A 25365-nucleotide genomic window follows, 5' to 3' on the forward strand; every position below is an offset into this window, starting at 1 on the left:
GTCTATTTCTTGGAGCACCCAACCCTTGACAGAAATACTACAGCATTTAAAAAGTAATTCAGATATATTTTATTTAGGCCACACTGCAAAAAGCACATGACTTCCTAGCCACTTCCAGTATAAAATTCCATCATTGGGATAGAACTCTCCTGGTGACATAACAATGTAGGACTAGATTCTGTTTGAATTGTTATTGTTATTCTGACTGCCATGGGCACTTAGTTCAGCTGCTTATCATACTGGACTACTTAGGTCAAGGACATGGGTTTCACTCTAGGTAACTCAGTTGACATCTCCATTATAAGGCCACAAACTTCCTCCTGACTCTGGAAAATGTCCTGCAAATATGAGCTGCTAGTCATAAGGTATTTATTTGTGGGGGAGAGAGGGTGAACTGGTATGAGATTGGAAGCCTTTTACCCTGAAACTGACACTGCAGTACCACATTAGCCACGTTGATTTTCCTGTTGCTAAGTAACTATCCTTTGGGAAGGGGTCGCAGATGAATTCACTTAATGCTGAATTCTGCTCTCTAGCAAACTATATTAGAGGAGGTTCTGTAGAGGATCCTATTCATGCAAATACAAGACCCCGTCTCTGACAGGAAATCTGAGTGCAGCCCCTGCAGCTTCCCTGAGACCATATCTCTTCCTCCATGTCTAGACAACAGGATGGTGGCCATTTACAAGGCAGCTTCCTAGCTTCCTCCCTATTCTAACACAGGACTGCATGGCCCCAAAGCAGGAACAGGTTGGGGGCGGGGGGGGAGGGCGTTGCTGTAGTGTCCTCTCACTTCTTCCCCCATCCTCTGGGAAGGCGACCAACAAACCAGCTCAGGAGCACAGGCCCAGCAGAACAGAGGGATCATTTACTCAGTATCTTTCTTCCAGGGCTGGATGGGGCAGCATCTCAACCATATAGGGCACTCGGCAAACCTCAGTATCACCAGCAAAAATTCACTACGGTTCAAGTATTTCTAAAAGTAAGTAGAGAAAACTGATAGGAACCTGAGGCTGGCTCTAGGTAAAATGGTTTAGCAGATGAAGAATCACTGCAGGCCCCTTGGCCTAGTTCTTGCATACAATTTCCCAAAGCCAGCCTACTACTACTCAATTCTATTTGAATCTGCTGGAAAACATTGTGTGGCTCTGCTCAGCAGCACCCCCCCACCTCCCCCAGATTTGTGGATGTCCTTTCTCACCTCTTTGAACTTCTTTCTACACCTCCCTCTTTCTCTTTGAGAAGTGCCTTGGAGATCTCAATTTCTCTTCCCTTATTTCCTTCCCAGCTGCTCTCGCACTCTTCGTACTAGTTACTTTCCCCTGGCACCTCCATCCTGAACCCTTTGAGCCCATAGCTTCCTCTTTTATCAAACACAGAGATTGAATTTGACAGTGGGAGTTATTTTGTTGAGTGGTTGGTGTGCTTAAGCAAAAACTGGCACAGAAGTGTTCTAAATGTTGAGGTTTGGAGTTCTAAGTTAGTCCAGGTGATACAGTCATAGAAAAATTCATCCATAGGTGTTAATTGAGGTGTAAATGAGCTGAGGGGTACATTTGAGCGGCAATACCTGAAAAGGCTGCAATGCAGAACCATTTTTTACTGATCAAGGAGTAAATCAGTCGTCTAGGAAAGAAGGGGAAAGTGAGGTTTCAGAGGATGATAGGAAAGGATGTTGAGGTACCAGACATTTCCAAGAGGTCCCAGCTTCCCAAATCTTGCCCAGCATTCTTTTTTTTGGTAAGACTGGCCCTGAGCTAACATCTGTGGCAGTCTTCCCCTATTTTGTATGTGGCTCGCCACCACAGCATGGCTTGATGAGTGGTGTAGGTCTGCACCCAGGATCCGAACCGGTGAACCCTGGGCTGCTGAAGTGGAGCACATCGAACTTAACCACAATGCCACCAGGCCAGCCCCTTGCCTGAACCTGGACTCTACTCCTAATTAGCTCCATAATTCATAGTACCCCTTCTCAATACAATTACCCCCTACAGTGTTCTAGTACCTCCACTCTCAACCAGATACCTATAACTTCATGGTACTCTGACATCTCTGAGAACCTCCAGACCTTAGTCCTGTGCCCCTGATCTCCAAGGCATACCCCACCTTCCCCTGTCCATCTTCTGGAGCAGTCTGTCTAGCCCCCCAAAACAAATAAACTTCCTTCTCATATTCAACCACCTGTTGGATGTCCCTGATCAGGTTTCTCTTCTGCAAAGCACAAATGGCTTCTTCAGGACCCAGCCTTCTGTGAGCACAGTGATGCTCATATATCCTAGGGCCATGACTGCTGGGAAGGGATGGAACTGCATACCACTGGAGGCTTTTACCCTTTCAGTTTGCGTCCAGGGCTTTACATCTCCCCACCCCACCCCAACTGCCTAAGTAGCTGCTGGTTGATATCATAATGGACATAATTGATTTGGACTTCCTGGGTCAATGAATTCCAGATAATTTTTCATTTAGGGATGAACATGATCATTTTTCACTTTTGCAGACCTGACCTTTGGCCATTCCAACTCACCTGCAGGCATGAGTCAGTAAGGACACTGTCTACCCATCCATCTATGAAGAATTGCTTTTATTCTTTGCTAAGCTCCATGCATACCTGAGTGGGGAAAAGCAGGAATATTTCTTCATTTCCTTTTTACTAATCTCCTAGGGCCCGATCTCTCAGAAAAAAAGGGAAGGGGCTAAGGAAACGACTAGGGTGGGATAGAGAAGTCTCAGAGGGCCCCGGAGTGGGATGGAATGGATGAAGCATAAATAACAGCAAAGATAGGAGCTCTAAAGCCAGCTCCATTACCTGCCCTTTTCTTCCTTCTCTACCCCCGACCGGACCCCTAGCAATCCCTCTAATGACACTGTGCCAGAGGAGCTGGGGGGAGGAGGGGCATACCCAGACTGCCCTCTAACCACATAAATCCACTTCACTTTTCTATTGTCTTGGCTCTTAAGTTCGGAACTTAAGCCCCCAAACCCGTCTCTGAATCTCCAAGACCTAGCATACACTTTGCACAGAACACGCATTGGCGTATATTCAACAAAGACATCCCTGAGGAGAAAAACAGTCACACTGTCACCCTCTAGCCTATGGAAAGTTTTTGCAAAGCCTTTTCCAGGCAGGATCTCATCGCGCCTACCAGAATGTCCCCAGTGTTAAGCGGGGCCGAAGTCACTATCCTCACTCTACAAATGAGGAAAAGCCCGGCCCGAGGTTGCCAGTTTCCTACTGTGAGCCACTAGCCGCGCAACAGTCAACTAGCAGCAACATACTTCCAGAGGCCTCTCTTACAAGGGTCGAGCTCCTTTACACCGCTGCATCTCCGACGGCCCCTCGCGCGAAGCCTGCCGGGAGTTGTAGTCCAATATCTTGCAGCTCCTATGGGTTGGACTATAGTGACCAGCATGCCCTGCGCTTCTTGCCCCCTTCCTTTTCAGCCTCCCGCGCGGGGGAGGCTCCACAGACCAGCGGACTGGGAACCGATATGGCAGCGACTCTGGGCAGCGGGGAGCGCTGGACAGAAGGTACCAGGTCCTGGCCGGAGGGTGGGACAGGGCGGGATCGGGGAAAGATCGGGGTGCGGCTTCTGAAGGCGCCTAAGGGCTGAGATCCCGGGCCTGAGGTGAAGGATGGAAGCCTATGAGAAGATGCTGAGCCTGAGTAGGGTTCCGGATGAGGTGGGGGACCGCCCAGGGCAGGAGCCGGGATCCGGAAACCAGGAGCGCTGGCTCAAGCTGAGGAACCGGCTGGGAGCCCAGAGTCACCCGTGACGACTTGTTGCCTCCAGCCCCGGCCCGGCCCGTGCCCCGCCCAAGGCCTGCGGCGGTCAGGCTCCACCCGCGCCCCGGTGGGCCGAGGGTCAGAGAGGTGATGCGGTCTTCCGCAGCTTGCTTATCTGGCCTTTATCCTCGCCGCCACAATGGGCCGCCTGACCCTCGGTCTCGGTTTGGTCTTGTCCCTGCAGCCTGCATCAGGACCTATAGGCCGGCCTTTTCCATCCTACAGTCAGGCAAAGAGTATTGACCCAATACCTATTGCTTACCCTGCAATATGCTGATCCTGCAGCGGGGATTTGACAGACATGGGCCCCTGAGCTCACAGAACTCAGTCCACTGAGGGAGTCTGACAGGTAAACAGCCAATTACAAAACAGGGCCAATAGTCCTAGGCTACACAGCAAGGTCATATGTTTGGGGAGCACACTTGCAAGGCATCCAACACAGCCTGGGTGTCAGAGGAGGGCAGAACTTTCCAAATGTAGGAAGAGGTTATAGATGTTGGGCAGTCAAAAAAATGACAAATAAGAAAAATGACAAGTAACCACCATAAATATTCCCAGTCTCATTCCTCTCACTGCCCCAGAAGCAACTGGGAACTCCTTGAATCATTCCACTAAAATGGAAGCTTCCTGGTAGTCTTGGTAGTCTAGGCCTTGTGGAGAAAGTGTTACATATGATGACATGAAGGATGTGTTGGAGTTAGCCAGGCCAACTGAGAGGAAGAGTGTCACAGGCAGAGGGAACAGCATGTGCAAAGGCACAGAGAAAAGAGAAAGCATTGCTGATCTAAAAGGAGTTTGCTGTGGCTAGAGCATTGACTACAAAGGAGCATGTGGTGAGAGATGAGGCTGGAGAGGCAAGTTGGGCCCATGATAAGAAATCTGGACAAGGAGCAGTGGATAGTCACTAAGAGATATTAAGCAGGAGAAAGATGTTTTTAAAGTCTTTGCCAGATCCTCCAGACAGGACATGAGTACTCTGCCTTCTTTGACTGGATTGCTATGGCCCTCTTTACATTCTGTAGGCATTATGATTAATTGAATCCTCTCTCTTTAAACTATAACCTCTTTATAGTCAGGAGTGGGTCTTAGCCATACATCTCCTTGATCTGTCTAGCCAAGTGTCTTGTATATATTAGTTCCATAACTGTTATTTTAAAAGAATACAACTGATCTCTACTTTAAATCTTAGTGGTAGGAGGCATTGCAACAGAAATATTACTTCATGAGCAATGTCACTTCTGACCATGGACCACAGAGAAATAGGCTTCCCCCTGTGCTGCACTAAAGGCAAGGTATTGGGCAGACACCTCTTGAGCCCCTTTACTGGCTCTGGGTGAAGATTATTTGCTCACTGACCACTGTAGGTATGGTGGACATTATTATGCTTCATGTTTCTGGCATTATAAGTTTTTCATGGTTGCCTCTGTATTTTCTGTATTGTTTTCTCAAGGAAGATGTTGTTCAGCTTTGTATGGATGCTTAAAAGTCAGCATGACATCATTAGTCTGGCCCGCACACTCACCTGCTCATGCCTACAAGCAGCCTCCCAGATAGCTAAGGCAAGTAGCAAAGTTGATTTGCAGGTCAGACCGAGGCCTAATGGAGGGGCTATTGCTTTGCAGCTTACATTGATGCAGTTAGAAGAAACAAATACCCAGAAGACAGACCTCCTGAAAGTCATGATCCCTGTGGTTGCTGTAACTGCATGAAGGCACAAAAGGAAAAGAAGTCTGAGAATGAGTGGAATCAGACCCGGCAGGGTGAGGGGAGCACCACTTATACTGAAGAGCAGCTGCTTGGAGTACAAAGGTGAGCCTGTGGTGGGAGTAAATGAGCGATTTTATGTAGAGTGCCTGGCATAAACAATGTGCTATGTAAGCGTTGACTGCTATTTTTTTTATTATTATTATTGAAGCACAATAGCTTCTTGGCCTCAGAGGCAAGACTAGGTGGAAGTGGAGTATATGGGGTAATCTGAGGTAACTGCCCTGCTTCTACTGTAAGAGAGGCAGAGAAAAACAACTAGACAGAACAGACATCTTTACAACTTTCTAGCCAACAACAGCAGAATACACATTCTTCTCAAGTATACATGGAACATTCTACAGAACAAGACTATATGTTAGGCCATAAAACAAACCTCAATAAATTTAAAAGGATTAAAATCATACATACATACAGTGTATGTTCTTTGAAATCAAAACAGAAGAAAATTTGGGAAATTCACAAATATGTGAAAATTAGACAACATATTTCTAAATAACAAGTCACAGAAGAAATCACAAGGAAAATTAGAAACTATTTTGAGATGATTAAAAATGAAAACACAACATACCAAAACATATGAGATGTAACTAAAGCAATATATAGAAGGAAATTTATAGCTATAAATGTTTATATTAAAAAAAGTAATCTCAAATCAATAACCTAATCTTCTAGAAAAAGAAAAGCAAACTAAATCCAAACAAGCAGAATCAAGGAAATAATATAGAGTGGAAATAAATGAAATAGAGGATAGAAAAACAATAGAGAAAATCAACAAAACCAAAATTTGGGTTTTTGAAAATATCAACAAAATTGACAAACCTTTAGATAGACTAACCAAGAAAAAAAGGGAGAAGACTCAAATAACTAAAACCAGGAATGACAGAGGGAACAAAACTACCAATCTTATGGAAATAATAAGTATTATAAGAGAATACTATGAACAATTGTATGCCAACAAATGCATAGATGAAATGGACAAATTCCTAGAAAGATACCCTGTAACCAAAACCAGACAAAGGCATCATAAGAAAACTAACCTATCAACCAATATCCCTTATGGATATGGATTCCAGCAACATATAAAAACATATAAAACTGATAAAAAGGATTATATACCTTGACCAAGTAAGATTTGTGCTAGGAATGCAAGGTTGTTTAACACACGAAAATCAATCAATATAATACACCATATTAATAGATTAAAAGACAAAAGCCACATGATCATTTCAGTAGGTGCAAAAAAAGCATTTGACAAAATCCAACACGCTTTCATGATAACAATACTTAGCACACTAGTATAGAGGGGAACTTCCTCAACCTGATAAAGGTCATCTACAAAAAAATCCACAGTTGACATCATACTTAATGGTTAGAGCAGGAACAGGACAGGAACAAAACAAGTGTGTTCACTCTAGCCACTTCTATTCAACGTTGTACAAGAGGTTCAAGCTAGGGCAATTAGGCAAGAAAAAGAATAGAAGCCATCCAGATTGGAAAGAAGAAGTAAAACTGTATTCAGATGATATCTAGCATAGAAAATCCTAGGAATACACACATACAAACCCACACAAACTATTAGAGTTCAACAAAGTTGTAAAATACAAAATCAATATACAAAAATCATTGTTTTTCTATACACTAGCAATGAAAAATCTGAAAATGAAAAAACAATTTCATTTATAATAGCATCAAAAAGAATAAAATGCTTAGGAATAAATTTAACAAGAGAAGTGTAAGATTGTACATTGAAAACTATAAAACTTCATTAAAAGAAATTAAAGAAGACCTAAATAAAGGGGAAGATAGCCTGTGTTCATGGTTTGGAAGGCTTAATATTGGTAATACGGTAATACTCCTCAAATTGATTCACAGATTCAACACAATCCCTATCAAATTCCCAGCTGCCTTTTTTGCAGAAATTGACAAGCTGATTGTAAAATCCATATGGAAGTACAAGGGACTCAGAATAGCCAAAATAGTCTTGAAAAAGAACAAAAAAGTTGGAAGACTCACACTTTCCAATTTCAAAACATATTACAAAGCTACAGTAATGAAGACAGTGTGGACTAGAATAGGATAGACATGTAGATCAATGGAATAGAATTGAGAGTCCAGAAATAAACCCTTATATTTATGGTTAATTGATTTTTGACAAGAGTGACAAGACAATCTAATGAGGGAAATAATAATCTTCAACAAATGTTGTTGGGACAACTGGATATCCACATGCAAAAGAATAAACTTGGACCCTGTCCTCACACAAATACAAAAATTAACTCAAAGACCTAATGTAAGACCTAAATGTAAGAGCTAAAGCTATAAAACTCGTAGAAGAAAACATAAATGTAAATCTTCATGACATTGGATTAGGCAATGATTTCTTGATATGACACCTAAAGCACAAGCATCAAAAGAAAAAATAGGTAAATTGGATTTCATTGAAATTAAAAACTTTTGTGGGCTGGCCCGGTGGCGCAAGTGGTTAAGTGCATGCGCTCTGCTGCAGCAGCCCCGGGTTCGCCGGTTCGGATCCCGGGCGCACACCAACGCACCGCTTGTCAAGCCATGCTGTGGCGGTGTCCCATATAAAGTGGAGGAAGATGGGCACAGATGTTAGCCCAGGGCCAGTCTTCCTCAGCAAAAAGAGGAGGATTGGCAGATGTTAGCTCAGGGCCTATCTTCCTCAAAAATAAATAAATAAAAACTTTTGTGTTTTAAAAGATACCATCAAGAAAGTGAAAAATCAACCCACAGAGCAGGAGAAAATATTTTCAAATTATATATCTGATAAGGGACTTGTATCTAGAACATATATATTCTTACAACTCAACAATAAAAAGACAAATAACCCAATTGAAAAATGGACACAGGATCTGAACAGGCATTCCTTCAAAGAAGATATACAAATGACAATATGCACATGAAAAGTTGTTCAACAACATTAGTCATTAGGGAAATGCAAATCAAAAGCACAATGAGCTACCATACCACCTCATACCCACTAGGATGGCTATAATCAAAAAGATGAACAATAATAAGTGTTGATGAGGACATGGAGAAATTGGAACCCTTATATATTGCTGGTAGGATCTAAAATGGTGCAGCCAGTTTGGAAAACAGTATGTCAGTTCCTCAAAAGGTTAAACATAGCATTTGTCCTAGCAATCCACTCCTAGGTATATACCAAGAGAAAGAAAAAAATACTTCCACACAAAAACTTGTACATAAATGTTCATACAGCATTATTTATAATAGCCCCAAAATGGAAACAACCTGGATATCCATTAACTGATGAATGGATAAACAAAATGGAATATCTGCACAATGAATACTTGTTGGTAATAAAAAGGAATGAAGTACTGATTCATGCTACAACATGAATGAACCTTAAAAACATTATGCTAGCGAAAGAGACCAGACACAAAAGGCCACATATTATATAATTCCTTTTATATGAAATGTCCAGAATAGGCAAATTTATAGAGACAGAAAGATTAGTGGTTGCCAGGGTTTGGGGAGGAAGGGAATGAGGAGTTACTGCTAACAAGAATGGGGTTTCTTTTAGGGGTGATGAAAATGTTCTGTAATTAGTGGTGATGGGTGCACAACTCTGTGAATATACTAAAAAATCCACTATTATACATTTTAAAAGAGTGAACTTTGTAATATGTGAATTACATCACAATAAAGCTGTTATTAAACAAATAATAAATTCATGAAAGAGAGAGAGGCAGGGGAGTGTCTGCCATGGAAGCAGGGACTGGAAACTGGGCTGGGGATGCAAAGGATCCCCGTGGGCAGCTCTTGGGGAAGGGCCCTGACTGACATTCCATACCCTGCATTATAAACCAGCCTATGTTACTGACTTACTATGAACTCTTCAACAAGGCTCTGGGCCTCTCCCTGCCTAACTGAATTGTGTAGTAGCAAAAAATCTGGAGACATTCTAAACGCCCATCAGTAGGGGATGTATATACGTCCATAAAATGCAATAATATGCAGCTTTTTTTTTTTTTTGGGTGAGGAAGATTAGCCCTGAGCTAACGTCCGGTGCCAATCCTCCTCTTTTTTGCTGAGGAAGACTGGCCCTGGGCTAACATCTGTGCCCATCTTCCTCTACTTTATATGGCACACCGCCATGGCATGGCTTGACAAGCGGTACATCTGTGCGCGCCGGGGATCTGAACCTGTGAACCCCAGGCCGCCACAGCGGAGCACGTGCACTTAACTGCTGCACCACCTGGCCGGCCCCAGTAATATGCAGCTTTTTAAAAGAGTGTGGTAGATATATTATAATAGCCAATATTTATGTCATGTCAGATGCTATCAAGCATTTTAATGAATACTTCATTTAACCATAACAGATCTGTGAAATATAGATATAAGTATTAGCCCATTTCAGAAGAGGCACAGAGGTTAAGTATACAGCAAGATCAGATCCCAGCCAAGGCGTTTTGACTCCCGAGTTCATGCGCTAGTCCAGCAGTTCTCAGAATGTGGTTTGGGAACCCCAAGACCCTTTCAAGGTGGGGGAGTGGGGAGGGACTGCAAGTATAAAACTATTTTCATAATAATACAAACACATTATTTGCCTTTTTCACTCTCATTCCTTCATAATTACACAGTGGAACTTTTGAGAGGCTATATGACATGTAATTATATCATCCTTCTGTGTTTTAAAATTTTTTGTTTTCATTTCTAGTATGGTAAATATTGATAGATATAACTCACATAAAATCTCTTTTGGGGTCTTCAATAATTTTTAAGACTTCTTAGATCAAAAAGTTCAGGACTGCCACTTTAAACTATAATCCTATACTGCTCGTCTCTATAAGTTATGTATCAATCTCCAAGATAAATTGTTAGTTAAAAAAAGAAAAAGAAGATGTAGAAAGGTGATTATAATATGCTTCCATTTAGGTAAGAAAAAAATGGGGGGTGTCTCTATACTCTTCTTTGGACATGTACTCTCTTTGGACGTAGGATTCACAGAAAACTTCTAACAGTGGTTGTCCTTAGGGTGGGAGACTGGGGGACAGGGAATGGGGAAGCAGGAAGATTTTTCACTGTAGTTTAGTACGATTGGATATTTTTCTTCTACCATGTGTATATATTAACTTTTTAAAACAAAGTGTAAAATGATAGCCAAAAGGAAAAAGAGAGAGAAAAAAAAATAGGGTGGTTAGGTGTTTCTTCTGGCTTTGCTGTCCTGTGGTTCAACTCTCAGGACCTTAGCCTGCACCTTGATGTAAGGATTAGTATACTTGTTCTGCCCGCTTGCAGGAATATAGAAATAATAAAATATTAGGTATAAAAATACTTTGAAAGGCATTAAGCTCTCAGTGGGAGGAGATATTGTTAATGAATGTTTCATTAATGTGTTCACCAGTTTTAGGTTTGTTTTGGGGCTTACAGATTGGAGGGAGGATTGATATACTATTTTGCAGTTAATTGTACAAAAGGGGCCTTTGTAGACATATATGTTTCTGATGTGTGTTTTTAGGATCAAGAAATGCAGAAATTACTATGAAATTCTGGGAGTTTCGCAAAATGCCAGTGATGAAGAGCTTAAGAAAGCTTACCGAAAACTTGCCCTGAAATTTCACCCTGACAAGAACTGTGCTCCTGGAGCAACAGATGCTTTCAAAGGTCTGATCCTGAACTAATGCTTGATTCTGCCCTTCTTGTGATGTTTGGTCCTAGCAAGTTGTTTTCAGTCTCCACTGTAATTGTTTTCAGATTATGAGACTGACGTGCTGCCAACTGCACCAAGAGGGCAGCCTATCTAATTGTTTTATAAGGCTACAAGCATGGATTTTTTTTCTAGCCACATCTCTTAAATAGTGACAATCAGCATAGCTCCCTCCTGTCCTCATTCACTTACCTTAATTTCTTTTGGAAAAAATATTTGGTTTCTCTGTAATACTTTTTAGAACCATTCATTCATTGATTCACCAAATATTTATTGAAGATCTATGTGCCAAGCGCCATGGTGAAGAAAGCAGACATGATTCCTCTTGTGGAACTTATAGGCTGATGGCTGCTTGCAAATAAAGAACTAGACAACATTACCAAACTTCTTTGACCATGATACTCTTTGTTCGTGAAACCTCTGTTAGTAACATGTTCATATGAAAAAGCTGTGTATAAAGAGCATAAATACAGTTACGGATAAAATCTTTTTTCCATTGGTTTCCGTGACACTTTCAGAATGTATTCTTAAAAAATATTTTGGACCCCACACACAAATAAAAATCTTACTTAAGAGCTTTACCCCTGAAGTCACTGATTTGGGCAAGGATTACCAATGGATGCTGAAACCACTGGATGGTAGGTTGTTGTTGACCAGGATATTCACATGATGTCAAAGTATCACCCCATGTAATGTTTACTCATTACAAAGGGGAAAAATTCCTTTATAATGGAGATATCTAGCTGTCACCCCTTTAACCAAGTGATCCAACTTATCATCACCAATGCTGGAATAACCTAACATTACATGGTATAGCACCTATGTGGTATTCTTGCCAAAATGTTTGACCTGAATCTAATAATGAGAAAACAATCAAAATATGGGACATTCTACAAGAACACTGACCTACTCTTCAAAAAAATTCAATATAATGAAAAACAAAAAAGGTAGGGAGACTGTTCTCGATTAAAAGAAACTAAAGATTGGCAATAGATGTTAGCTCAGAGCCAGTCTTCCTCAGCAAAAAGAGGAGGATTAGCATGGATGTTAGCTCAGGGCTGATCTTCCTCACACACACACACAAAAGAAACTAAAGAGACGTAAAACCAAATGCAATACATGAACCTTGCATGGATTCACTGAGTGATAATGAATTGATGTTAAGTTTCTTAGCTGTAATACGGTATTGTGATCACGTAGGAGAATGTCTTCTTCTTAGGAGATATACGCTGAAATATTTAGGGATGAAGTGTTATTATTTTTTTTTTTTAAAAGATTTTATTTATTTATTTTTTCCCCCCAAAGCCCCAGTAGATAGTTGTATGTCATAGCTGCACATCCTTCCAGTTGCTGTATGTGGGACGCGGCCCCAGCATGGCAGGAGAAGCGGTGTGCGCCCGGGATCCGAACCCGGGCTGCCAGCAGCGGAGCGCATGCACTTAACTGCTAAGCCACGGGGCCGGCCCAAGGGGTGAAGTGTTATCTGCAGCCTACTTTCAAATGTTAAGCAAAAAAATGTATACATATGATATGTATGTATGTATAGAGAGTTGAGGGAAGCAATGTGGCAAAATGCTAACAAGTGATGAGTCAAGGTAAAGGGTACACATGTGTTTATTATTCTATTTTTTCAATTTTTCTGTAGATTTGAAATTTTTCAAAAGAATAAGTAAAAAACAATAGATCTGAGAAATTTTTTAAAGTGGTCATTTACCTCAGAAGACAATCTACCCTTGTTGATGTGCCATTGTGAATCTACTTCTTTTTTTTTTTTTTTTAGCACTCTTTTTTTTTTTTTAAAGATTTTATTGATTTTATTTTTTTCCCCCCAAAGCCCCAGTAGATAGTTGTATGTCATAGCTGCACATCCTTCTAGTTGCTGTATGTGGGACTCGGCCTCAGGATGGACGGAGAAGTGGTGCCTCGATGCGCACCCGGGATCCGAACCCGGGCCACCAGCATCGCAGCGCGTGCACTTAATCACCAAGCCACAGGGCCGGCCTGTGAATCTACTTCTCCCCACAATTTCTACAAGGAAACAAATAGATAATCCACATTCTCTTTACACCTTCATGTATGGTTTTTATAGACTAATGCCATTTCTTTGAGAAATCTGCCAGATTTCAAGGGAAGTGAATGTTTAAGCAACACTGTTTAGGTTTTTTCTGCTTAGCTGTTTTATTGCTGAAAACATTTAATACAGTTCCCTAGCTAGAAGAATCATAAAGAAATGCTCTTTCTGACTGTGTTTCTGATAGTGCTGACTGAATTAGAAGTAGTGGGTGGGGATGTCTTAAAAGATTTTTTTTGAGGTTTCTTTGATTGGTGGTACTGATTGTATGTTTAAATGAAATTGGACAAAGTTTGCACATTTGTGCATAGGGAATAAAGGTAATGGTAAGAATATGTAATCTATTCAGCTTTTAATCCCTCACTGAGACATTGGAGATACATTTCTTAATTTCTGAAGACCATTTTCTAACATAAGCTGAAATAAGACTGTGATGAGTGAGGACTTTGCTTTTAGCAAAGCAGAAGGATTTTGACTGATTATTTTATTCAGGAGATTGTTTCTGACTTCAAGTTAAAATACCACTACTTATGTATGAACTGTTTCCAGCCATAAACTATTGCTCTCAAGTGAAATAAGAACACATTTTTGATGAATGAGAGCAGCATTTCTTAGTTCATCTTGAGTCCAGTGTTGTTTCTGGCTTTTCAAAGTAGATCATGAAAAATTTCAACGGCAGGCACTTTGGTGAACTTTCTAGGCCCAAGCAGGTCTCCTTGGCCCCCTGTGAAGTTACCCAGCATCAGTCAACTCTGGGCTCTTCATTGCTGCTACTGCGATCATCCTCAGCTATAGCAAAGACTATGTACTCAGTTGCTTTGTGGTTTTGGTTGCAGCAATAGGAAATGCCTTTGCAGTCCTGAGCAATCCTGACAAGAGACTCCGCTACGATGAATATGGAGATGAACAGGTGATTTTCACTGCCCCTCGAGCCAGACCTTATAATTATTACAGAGACATGGAAGCTGACATCACTCCAGAAGAGCTATTCAACGTCTTCTTTGGAGGACATTTTCCTACAGGTTAGTATCCCAAAATTATTGTTTAAAATTTTATATATATTTATATATGGCTCTCAACAAGATTCTGTTTGAGGATCTGAATAGAGGGACCATGGTATGGTGGAAACAGCAAGAATTTGGAATCAAATGACCTGGAGTGTGAGGCAAGCTTCAGCCTCCAGCTGGGCATGATTTTGACTAAATCACTAGTATCTCTGATCCTGTTTCCTCACCTGAAGAATGGGGCTGATAATATCTACCTCACAGTGCTACTGTGAGGATTAGATATTTTTAAGTGCTTTATAAATAAGTAGCAAAATGCCTATTATTGTCATTATTGCAAAATAGCAGCTTTATAAAGATAAAAGTTAGAAAAGTACCCCCAGAGAGTTGGAAGTTGGGATAATTAAATGCCCAGGAAGTAAACTGAATTTTATGAGTTGCTATTAAAGATACTAGTGACATAATCTGATATTGGGCTAGGAAGTAGACATGATCCTGTCAGACAGGATTCATGGCCCAAATGCTCTTTCTTTTTTTTTTTCTGAGAAAGATTCTCCCTGAGCTAACATCTGTTGCCAATCTTCTTCTTCTTCTTCTTCTTTTTTTTTTTTTTGTGAGGAAGATCAGCCCTGAGCTAACATCCATGCCAATCTTCCTCTTTTTTTGCTGAGGAAGACTGGCCCTGGGCTAACATCTGTGCCCATCTTCCTCCACTTTATATGGGACGCCGCCACAGCATGGACTGACAAGCGGTGCGTCAGTGCGCACCCGGGATCTGAACCCGGGCCACCAGCAGCAGAGTGCGTGCACTTAACCGCTACGCCACAGGGCCGGCCCAATCTTCCTGTTTTTTTGCTTGAGGAAGATTAGCCCTAAGCTAACACTTGCGCCAATCTCCCTCTATTTTTATATGTGGGTTGCTGCCACAACATGGTTGGCGAGTGGCGTAGGTCCACGCCCAGGATCTGAACCCACAAACCAGGACCACCGAAGTGGAGCACGTGGAACTTGAACCACTCCACCATGGGGCCAGCCCCCAAATGCTGTTTCTTTTCTAGCCTTTGAGGGTTCTCTCACTCACTACTTACAAAAGACTATTTAAATAAAGGCAGGAGAACTAAGCATGTTCCATTTCCATCTGGTTCCCTTGCTTACCTACTGTCTTATTTTTCTACTGGGTAAAATGGGAAAATTCTCTACCCTCAGAGAATCTGTTTAGGAGCAAGGACCTTGGAAAAGGCAAGGAAGGAGTGTTTGCCATATCTCATACTAAGTATTTTTCTTTCTTTTCCAGGAAATATTCATATGTTTTCAAACGTGACAGATGACACCCACTATTATCGCCGGTGGCACCGACATGAGAGGATGCAGACACAAAAGGAAGAGGAGGAAGATAAACCTCAGGTACCCAGGGAGGACAGGAGAACTGCTGCTCATAAACACTTGTACTAAGCTGACCTTTCTGGCGTATGATCAGGTTTTAGAAGTTCAACTTGAGATATGTCGCTAAAATGCGCTTTAGGAAAGTAGAGGCTAGTAAGAAGAGCTGGAAAATTGACCCAAATAGGCCAGAATGGTACCCCCCTTCCCCGCCCATTCTTTGGTGGCTCTCAGGGGATCTCAGATCCCTTGTGGGGCTGTCTTGATCAAGGTTTTCTTTTTTATGTGTGTGAGGAATATCAGCCCTGAACTAACATCTGTGCCTATCCTCCTCTTTTTTGCTGAGGAAGACTGGCCCTGGGCTAACATCCGTGCCCATCTTCCTCCACTTTTTATGGGACACCGCCACACCATGGCCTGACAGGCGGTACATCGGTGCCCGCCCGGGATCCGAACCCGGGCCGCCAGCAGTGGAGCGCGCGCGCTTAACTGCTACACCACAGGGCCGGCCCCAAGGTTTTCTTGACTGCAGAAAATAGGAACTCCTTTCAAAATATTCAGAACTAACGGGGGTTTAAGGTAAAGGATCCAGGGAGTCTCATGAAGCTCAAGGGTAGGAAGCACAACTGGGCCTCATGACAGACAAGAACCAAGAACTGGGGTGCTATCAGGCACCCACACAGCTGTGCTCTCCATGATTGTTTGGGGCCAGATTGTCTCCAGTTTTCCTGCCTCCCTGCATCTGCTTTGTTCTCTCTAAGCAGCCTGGCTTCTCCTACTTCCCCTTGCAAATGGCCAGTCCACAGTGCCTAAGAGTGTGTGTCCTTTCTTCAAGGGACTGCCTAGCAGTGAACAGTGATGAATCTCAATCCCAAATTCCTAAGAGGGAGAATGTGTTTATCCCTGCTAGAGTTAGATGTCCCCCGGTCCATTCAGCTGTAGCCAAGGCAACAGAGTTGCATAATACTAATATGGCCCCATGAGAGTCACAGTCTGGGCAGACTCACCCACAGGTGTCTCCTTCTTTGGTCTTAGAAAAGGAGGCTGCAGGAGAATTACTGGGTGTCAATCCAGGTTGTGGGTGGGCCTCCTTCAGCCTTCTCAGCAGAGAGAACAAGAGTTGTTTGGTACCTCTTAGCAGAAAGTACAGCTTTCTCAGAAAACACATGGGCTTTGTGCAATGCATTGGTAATTTGTATTTTCTTTGGGAAAACTATCTTATTTTCAATAAGCTTTATAGTGATGAAGAACACTTACACCAAATATTTTTTCTTTTTCAGACTACATATTCTGCATTCATTCAGTTACTTCCAGTTCTGGTGATTGTGATTATATCTGTCATTACTCAGCTACTAGCTACTAATCCCCCATATAGTCTATTCTATAAATCGTAAGTCAAATATTTATAAATCTTTCTTAACAGTATGGAGGGTGAAAGACTTGTAGGTTTTGATGGTACATCACTAACATTTCATTTCACCTTTTGTTGTAGAAAACACTGATTTTGTGTTTAAAGGAACAGCTGGGTGGTAATAGTGCAGAGACTCAAAAATACTGTAGGCAAGTTTCCTGTGCTCTCAGGACATGGATTGTTTTGTTCTACAGCGACATCATCTGGTCAGTTGCAGAACTGCAACAACTGGTTTCTGAAGGATTAATAGAATAATTCCAGGTTCAAATTAAATCCTTATCACACCGTGTTAGAGTTAGAAAGGACCCTATTGAGCTTGTGATAGGATTGCTGGACCCCTGTGGGTCTGGGAACATAGTAACTGAGATCCAGTGATTGTTTTCAATTTAAGAAATTGCAAGAATAGGACATTTATTCATGATAAGGCTGCATAGTCAAACCATAGTATCATATTTCTTTGCTTTTGCTGAAAATATAGAAATTCATTATAATGTTTGTATTGCATGAAAATTATGAGATCTGATAGGATTTTTTTTATTTCTTCAATTAATTATTTCAATTAATTCAGTTCTCCAAGTTTGGTCCCCAGACCAGCATCATTAGCATCAACTGGCAACATGTTAGAAATGCAGACTCTTAGGCCTCACTCCACATCTATTGAATCAGAAACTCTGTGGGTGACAACCAGCAATCTGAGTTTTCACAAGCCCTCCAGATAACTCTAGTCCATACTAAAGTTTGAGAATCACTGGATTAATTATTTTTTTAATTAATAATAAGAAATAAGTCATTACTCATTATTATAGTTTAGTAGACAGAAACCTTCCAAAATGTGGAATCCATGGGGCAATACATAACAGGAAGAGTTTTTGTTGGTGATCACTGTGGAGTGAAGACTATCATTCTAGATCAATATCTTCATTTTACAGAGAGGAGAGCTGAGACTCAGAGGGAGGATATTGCTCTCAGGTCACGCTGACCTGATTCCCTCTATTTCCCAACTTCCTGTGTTTCTCCATATGCTACAGCTAGCTCCTTTCCTGTCAGGCCACTGAGGCAGGCAGGAACCTGCCCTGATAACACCTTCCCAGAGACAGGTGGGAGCAGTCATGGCCTGAGCTCTTAGACATTTAGCAAGATCCCTAAGTCGGGAGATCAAAGGAGAAAGCTGAGAAAAGGTCAAATATAACTCATTTGAGATGGAATTTGTCCAGTTTGAACAAAATCAGCTCGGATTTTGCACATTATTGTCACATTGTTTTATTTATTTATTTTTTTTCCTTTTTTGTGAGGAGATCAGCCCTGTGCTAACATCTGCCAATCCTCCTCGTTTTTTGCTGAGGAAGACGGGCCCTGGGCTAACATCCGTGCCCATCTTCCTCCACTTTATATGGGACACCGCCACAGCATGGCTTGCCAAGCAGTGCGTCGGTGCACGCCTGGGATCTGAACTGGCGAACCCCGGGCTGCTGCAGCGGAGCGTGTGCACTTAACTGCTTGCGCCACCGGGCCGGCCTGTCACATTGTTTTAACTTGAGTTTGCACTCCCTTCTATACTTTCTTATGGTTAGAATTTAGTTAACCCAGACCTGTTAATGCTTCTGAGCACCAGATACCATTGGATATCTTAGACCCACAGAGAGTTAACCCAGAAGTATCACTGAAATCCATTTTTTTGTGTGTGTATGAGGAAGATCAGCCCTGAGCTAACATCCTTGCTAATCCTCCTCTTTTTGCTGAGGAAGACCAGCTCTGAGCTAACATCTATTGCCAATCCTCCTCCTTTTTTTCCCCCACAGCCCCAGTAGATAGTTGTATGTCATAGTTGCACATCCTTCTGGTTGCTGTATGTGGGACACGGCCTCAGCATGGCCAGAGAAGCGGTGCGTCGGTGCGCGCCCGGGATCCGAACCCCGGCCACCAGTAGCAGAGCGCACGCACTTAACCGCTAAGCCACCGGGCCGGCCCATCACTGAAATCTTTTGTCTGAGTTTTTTTGCAGTTCTGACTTAGCAGCTGTGTGTGAAGTGCTTTTTATCATGTCCTAAAATTGGTGCTAAGTTGGTATAAGCTATCGGGTTATTTGTAAATAGTTTACTGTAACAATCAGTTCATCCAACCAGCATTTACCAATAGCCTATTCTGTGCCGGGTACCAGGCTAGGTCTCACACAATATACAAATTGTTTTTCTAAGCATTCAGCATTCTTCTTTTAGCATAGAAAGCAGTATTAGAGAGGTGAATCCTTTAAGATAATAAAGTAAATATGTTGTAGCTGAATCTACACTATTTACATGCTCACGTAATAGCGATAATGACGTTACACTTACTGCTTTGCTAGAGAAATAATAAATGTTAGATGTATTAGAAAATGAAATTTGCATCTGCCCTATGGAGAGGTGATTGTGATAATGATATCTGTGAAGCCAGTGCTAAGGCTGATATTGCCAAATATAACAAGCTTCACTGAGCTTCTCTCTCTTTGTTTCAGGACCTTGGGCTACACCATTTCTAGAGAAACCCAGAACATGCAGGTGCCTTACTTTGTGGATAAAAACTTTGACAAGGCCTACAGGGGAGCATCTCTGCGTGACCTGGAGAAGACGATAGAGAAGGATTACATTGACTACATCCAGACAAGTTGTTGGAAGGAGAAACAACAAAGTAAGATGCTGTAAAAGAGGCTTTAGCTGGTAGCCGTGCTTCCAACCTGAGGCATCCCCAGCATCCTGATCCCTCCTCTCTCCTTGTTTGAGTCGCACATGTTCATGTGAACAGAGACAGGACAGAGGCCCTTCAGGATACTACCAAAAAAGGAGAAGTTTATTGACAGGATACATGTGGCCAGGACTTGGAAATCTTAGGAACTTAGGCAGCACTAGTTGCCAATCTGTCTGTCTTTGAGTCTCTACCTCTTCTCTGCCTGTCTGCCTCTCTCTCTGCCAATTGCCTTCCTTTGCTTCTTCAAGTTCTCCTCCTTCATAACCTTGTTTTGCCATGGTTTATTTGGGTTCCAATCTCCCAGCAGCTCTCCCAGCTTCCCCAGCCCCACCAGTCATTGGCCCCTTTGTACATCACAAGCCTCCTCTTTAAGTTGTAGCTGGTTTGGTCCATAGTTTCTTAACTCCACATTCCCTAGAAGGAAATCTGATCCAGCCTAACTTTTTGAGCCAGACCCAAGGTTCATAGGTCGTTGGTATTGAGTTAGGTGCCCCCTTTCCTCCCCTCCAGTTGGCTGTGGCCACACAGAACAAAAGTGACCTTCCCTAGGTCTGCCCCTTCAGTAAGGGTGGGGGTGAGCAGACCTTCCACTCTGTTTCTCTCTCTAGAGACAAGGCAGGTGACAGTGTCTGCCACTTGTCTTACAACTCCAGTGCATGTTAATGGGGAGTGCTGGTAGCAAGGATAGCCCTGTCTCTCAGCCAACAGCGTCACTTTTCGTTCCACTTGAATTCAACACACTCACACACACACACACCCGTTAGTAACCATCTTATAAAACATGGCTTTGGTTAATTTTTAAAAAGCAAACTCTAACTCATTTTTTTAAACCTTATTACTGGGTATTATTAAACATCTAACGGTGTCTGGTAAAATTAGCTCTTCAGTCACAGTGCTGCTAAGTCCTTGCTGACCCATCATGCATCCCAACCCCACCCCAGGTTAATCTCTCCTTCCTCTGTCTTCTTAAAGCACTTGGTTCATCCTGTGAACACAGTACTGCTCTCACAGTGTTAGTGTTCCGTATTTACATGTCAGTCTCCCTGCTGGACTGTGGGCTCTCTGAGGACAAGAATCATGTCTTATTAATTTTGTGTCCCAGGCCCCTGGCACAGTCCTTGCTTCAGAACAGGTGCTCAACAAATGTCTTTTGAAGAGAGGATTCTCAGGACTGGAAAACAATGAAAATGCTGAGGATTAGGAATCACAGAGCAGAGTTAGTGTCTTAACCTTAGCCCTTAGGGATCTTGTCTCTGCCCTCTACTTCTGTAGGGCAAAGCCCAGCTGAATTCTCAGGTGCATTAGGGGCTTGGTGGGCAATGACTCAGGGATGTAACAGGGAATTAAGCAGGAGGAAGAAGTTGCTTTTTTTATCAAAAAAACTGAGGAGTCTGGAAGTACCCTATATCATGTTAAACTAAGTTTAGCAAGTTTCAAAAATGAGGAAAGAATTCTAGAGCAAGATAAACGCCTTAGACTAAAAGGCAGTATATATGTGGATCCAAATCAGGTGAAGGCAACAGTGTGTGTCCTAAAAGTCGCCATTGTTTTGGGACGTGAGAGGGTTTTGAGTTTGTTGCTTTTTGCAAGAACTGGATGAAAATCTGCATTTCACATTCTTCAAACACACACACACACACACACACACACACACACACACACCCAGCTGGAACTGTGCGAAGAGCTCATGGTAAAGATTACACCTAAGGTGGCTTCTAGGCTTTTGTCCCCATCCCCATGAGGCCTAGTTTCAGGGCTTTGGCACTCTCCAGGTATAAATAAAAATCCAGTGGGTAAGCATCATGCATGTACCCACAAGTTCCAAACAGGGGCTTATCGGCACACACCCTTTAAAAATCTATTTCTGGCGTTTAAGGATGGTGGCTGTCCGGAGCCTCCACACAACCCAAGTGCCATTTGAGAACAAGTAGCACCTGCCCTCCAGATCCAGCAGCAAGTGCAGCCAACAAGGTTAAATTTAGCACTTGGAGGTTGTAAAAAATAAACCCACTTGAGAACAAAGTTTACTCTTGGCAAAATACCAAATGGAAACTGTTTTTAGCCAAGTTTGCCATTGCCTTTTTAAATCTTTTGTTCATTTCTTTTCTTTCTTCTTCCTTAGAATGCTTAACCTAAGTGAACTTCTATAATCCTAGACTATGAACACTAATTGCCCTATTTACTCCTTCATAGCTGCATCTAGATAATAAACCTGATGCTAGGGGAAGTCGCCAGGCCACTGGGCTGGGATGGACAAAAGTAACAGGCAGGAACTGCCTCCTGGCCTGGCTGAGCTGAGCTGAGATCCTGGCCCTGCCTCCCAGGGGAACACTTCTTTCCATGTCCTGGAGCAGGGTAGCAGAGTGGGTAGAAGCTTAAGCTTTGAAATGAGGATAAAATGAACTTCCTCTTAGAGAGGCTGTATGGATTATAGAAGATGGTATGGATATAATGCTTAGCATGGTGTCTGGCACGTAGTAAGTACCTGGTTCCTGGTAGGGTCCAGGCCTTGCTTGGCCTTGCTATACTGGATGCAGTGCTGTCTCATGGGGCTGGATCATGAGGGTGGTTGGGATCTGTTGGGGTCTTCTAGCTGTCAAGAGTCCCATCTGGGCTCTTTTGCAGAGTGTTCTTGGGAGAAGCTCTGGGACTTGCTTCTCTTGGCAATTTCCCTGAGTCAGTTTACCTTGAAGCCTCAATGATCTGTCCATCTATTACACTGGCATTCAGGGCAAGGGAAACATTTTGCAAAGAAGAAAAGATGGTCTCTTGATCCTGCCCCTCCCAAAGATTTTTTTTCTTTTTTTTACTTAGAAGTTATTGAATATTAACAGAACTTGTCAAAAGTAACATATTCATTGAGTTGACCTTTTGCTCATTGCAGAGCAAAGGGATTCATTGGCAGTTTAGAGAGAAGTTTGTCTAAGCATGGTAGTGGGGATGTGGGTCTTGGTTCCTTGAAACACGGACCTGGTACAAAGTCATTGCTGTGGAGCAGGGGTCTCAATCTCTGAAGCATTGATACCTGGTTTCAGTGAACTTTATGAAAAGCAATGTGATGTTTTATGAAAAGCATTCATATATGTGCTTTTATCTTTCATCAGCTTGTTACAGTGGTCATCAATGTAGAAAATAGTAAAAATCATTAGCCCTTAATGTTTTCTGGAGTGAGATTTCAGGCAATGGGGCATTTAGATAAGCCCAGTAAACAAAAAACCTAAGGAAAAGCAAAGCCACAGAATCTGTTCCATATAACTATGGGTATAACTGTGACTCCAGAGGACCAAAGGCATAGAATGATTTTATAGAGGCCTCCTGAACAGGTTTCCCACATGCCAGAGAAATGGAGTTAGTGCTGAGCTCTGGGCAGGAGGCAGGAGCAGAGGGCTTTGTGTGTGGCACATGATCCTCTATGAAGCTGCATCACCCGCAAGGATGGCTGTGCCAAGGCAAGCTCTGGCGAGCAGGCCCTGCAGGCACCCGCGCCAAGGGGTGAGAGCACATTGTTCTGGAGCCTAGGAGACCCATTGCTTGCCAAGCAACTGCTGAGCTAGGGTCCCAGCTCTGAGCGCCATTGTAGAGGGAGGGTTTTCATGCATACACACCCCTCACCCTGTAGTCTTACACTTCATGTACACTTTGGGCCTTACTTGATGTAAATAGAATCATTGTGAGCAGAAATGCCAGGCAGTGTTTTGTCTTGATAGAAACTTATTCAGAAACCAATGCCCACTGTTCTCCTAGGCTAAGTATAATTCTTGTTTCCAGGCAGTTTGCTGATTAATCAAACAGGTGCCTCTCACTCCACCAAGAAAAACAAAATCTGTCAGCAAGATGATTAAGAATGGATAGACATATTTCAAAATGGTTAAAATAGCATTTTTACAAGAAAGGTCCTTTAAACATTGAGTAGCTGCCTGCTGTTGGCGAGTTTCAGAAGCCACACAGCCCATCCAAGCCTGCCATCCTGTTAATACACAACACATCTCTGTAGGTGCTTTTCAGGCATTCCCTCCTGAGAATGTTTCTGAAACTTTACAAAAGAATAAAAAATAAAGGCAGCCAAACCACCGTTGAGTCAGGGAAGACAGCAGAGATTACATTCTAGTTAAAAATAGAATGACTTTCTCCACCATGAAGAGAAAATGAAATTCATTTAGTCAAGGAGACAGAGGTCACCAGATCCAGATGATTTCACTTTTAAAAGAGCCCAGCTGCCTTTGGCCTTTGAGTTAGGGACCCCACATGTGGTGAGGGAATGAAGAAAGCTGCCAGCAACCTGGCCTTCTATAGAGGGCATACCCAGCGGAGGAGGCTCTGCGTCAGTTAGCACGTATGAGTTATGATCCCACCATGCAGGGGAAAGCATGAAGCAGCTGTCTTTGTTTCAGATGACAGGGACAGGCAATTGGACTCCATTCTCTCCCAACTGCCATCTGAATCCCATTCGTAGGAAAGCCATGAAACAGAGTCTCCTCTTACTGCACACGTGCAGGTTTCCTAAGTCTGGTGCCAAATGTTCTATTGATAAGAACTAAGTCCAGTGCTTTTATAATAGAGCATAGATATTGCAGGACTCCGGGATCACAGGTGTCCTTTAATCCTCAGCACCTGGTGTAGTGTAGCTGCCTGATAGTCTTGAATAAATGAGTTTCTTAATTTAATTGAAAGAGAAAGCATTAAGTAAAGTAAAAGGAGCTTTGATTCCAGAAATATTGAAATGAAACGAAGAAGCTCAACTCTCTTGATTAATTGGTTACTTCTTTTATCTTTCAGAGTCGGAGTTGACAAATTTGGCAGGATTATACAGAGATGAACGATTGAAACAGAAAGCAGAGTCGCTGAAACTTGAAAACTGTGAAAAACTTTCCAAACTTATTGGCCTGCGCAGAGGTGGCTGAGAGGATGGTAGTCCTGTGCAGGGTTGGGGTTTTGCTACTTGTTACTATTTATGTTCCTAATTCCATTTTATAATACAAAATTAGGAAATGACGAACATTTTACAATTTGCTAATGTTGTTTGGTGGGCAGAGTTGAAGGCGCTTGAGCATGGAGCCAGACTTGTCATCAGAGGATCCTTCCTGGGGATTAGCTCCGGGGGCCAGGAACAGTTCATCTAAACTGAATTAATGGCAAAGCATTTGATTCAGCCCCCCTGTTCCATGCCCACCGTGCCTCGAAGAATGTAGTTCAGGGCATCCCACAGCAGATTCATGTTTTCTTCCTTCTTCCCTTCTCCAGTGAAGTCTCAATACCCAGTCATTCCTAGGCGTAGCCAAAGCAGCTTAACATTAGTTGTTTACAATGTGCACCAAGAATTACATCTCTCCCTTATTAGAGTCATCATCTCCCCTAGAATTCAGCCTTTGGAACATGCTGCTAGTCAGCTTTCTATTTTCTAAGGGGAATGTGGTGAAAGGTAAACTATTGTAGTCAATAGTTTTCTATTTGCCTAATCTCTGTTCAGAGTTACTAGCATTAACAAACTGCCTGATTTGAGTTTCTTTTACTTCCTTAACCCTCTCTCTTATAGAG

General features: G+C 42.5%; 1 protein-coding gene across 1 annotated transcript; it reads left to right on the forward strand.

The window, feature by feature from the left end:
* The first annotated feature begins 3421 nt into the window (after positions 1–3421).
* Positions 3422–24822, forward strand: DNAJC18 (DnaJ heat shock protein family (Hsp40) member C18). The gene is made up of 8 exons (XM_004420112.3): positions 3422–3528; positions 5407–5593; positions 11055–11200; positions 14151–14336; positions 15613–15722; positions 16979–17088; positions 19601–19773; positions 24607–24822. Exons 1-8 carry the CDS (start codon positions 3489–3491, stop codon positions 24729–24731), a joined length of 1077 nt encoding a protein of 358 aa, XP_004420169.2. The 5' UTR covers positions 3422–3488; the 3' UTR covers positions 24732–24822.
* Positions 24823–25365: the final 543 nt, after the last annotated feature.

The sequence above is a fragment of the Ceratotherium simum genome, chromosome 4 (genome assembly GCF_057802395.1).
Source record: "Ceratotherium simum simum isolate JZ-2026a chromosome 4, ASM5780239v1, whole genome shotgun sequence".
Lineage (NCBI taxonomy): Eukaryota > Metazoa > Chordata > Mammalia > Perissodactyla > Rhinocerotidae > Ceratotherium > Ceratotherium simum.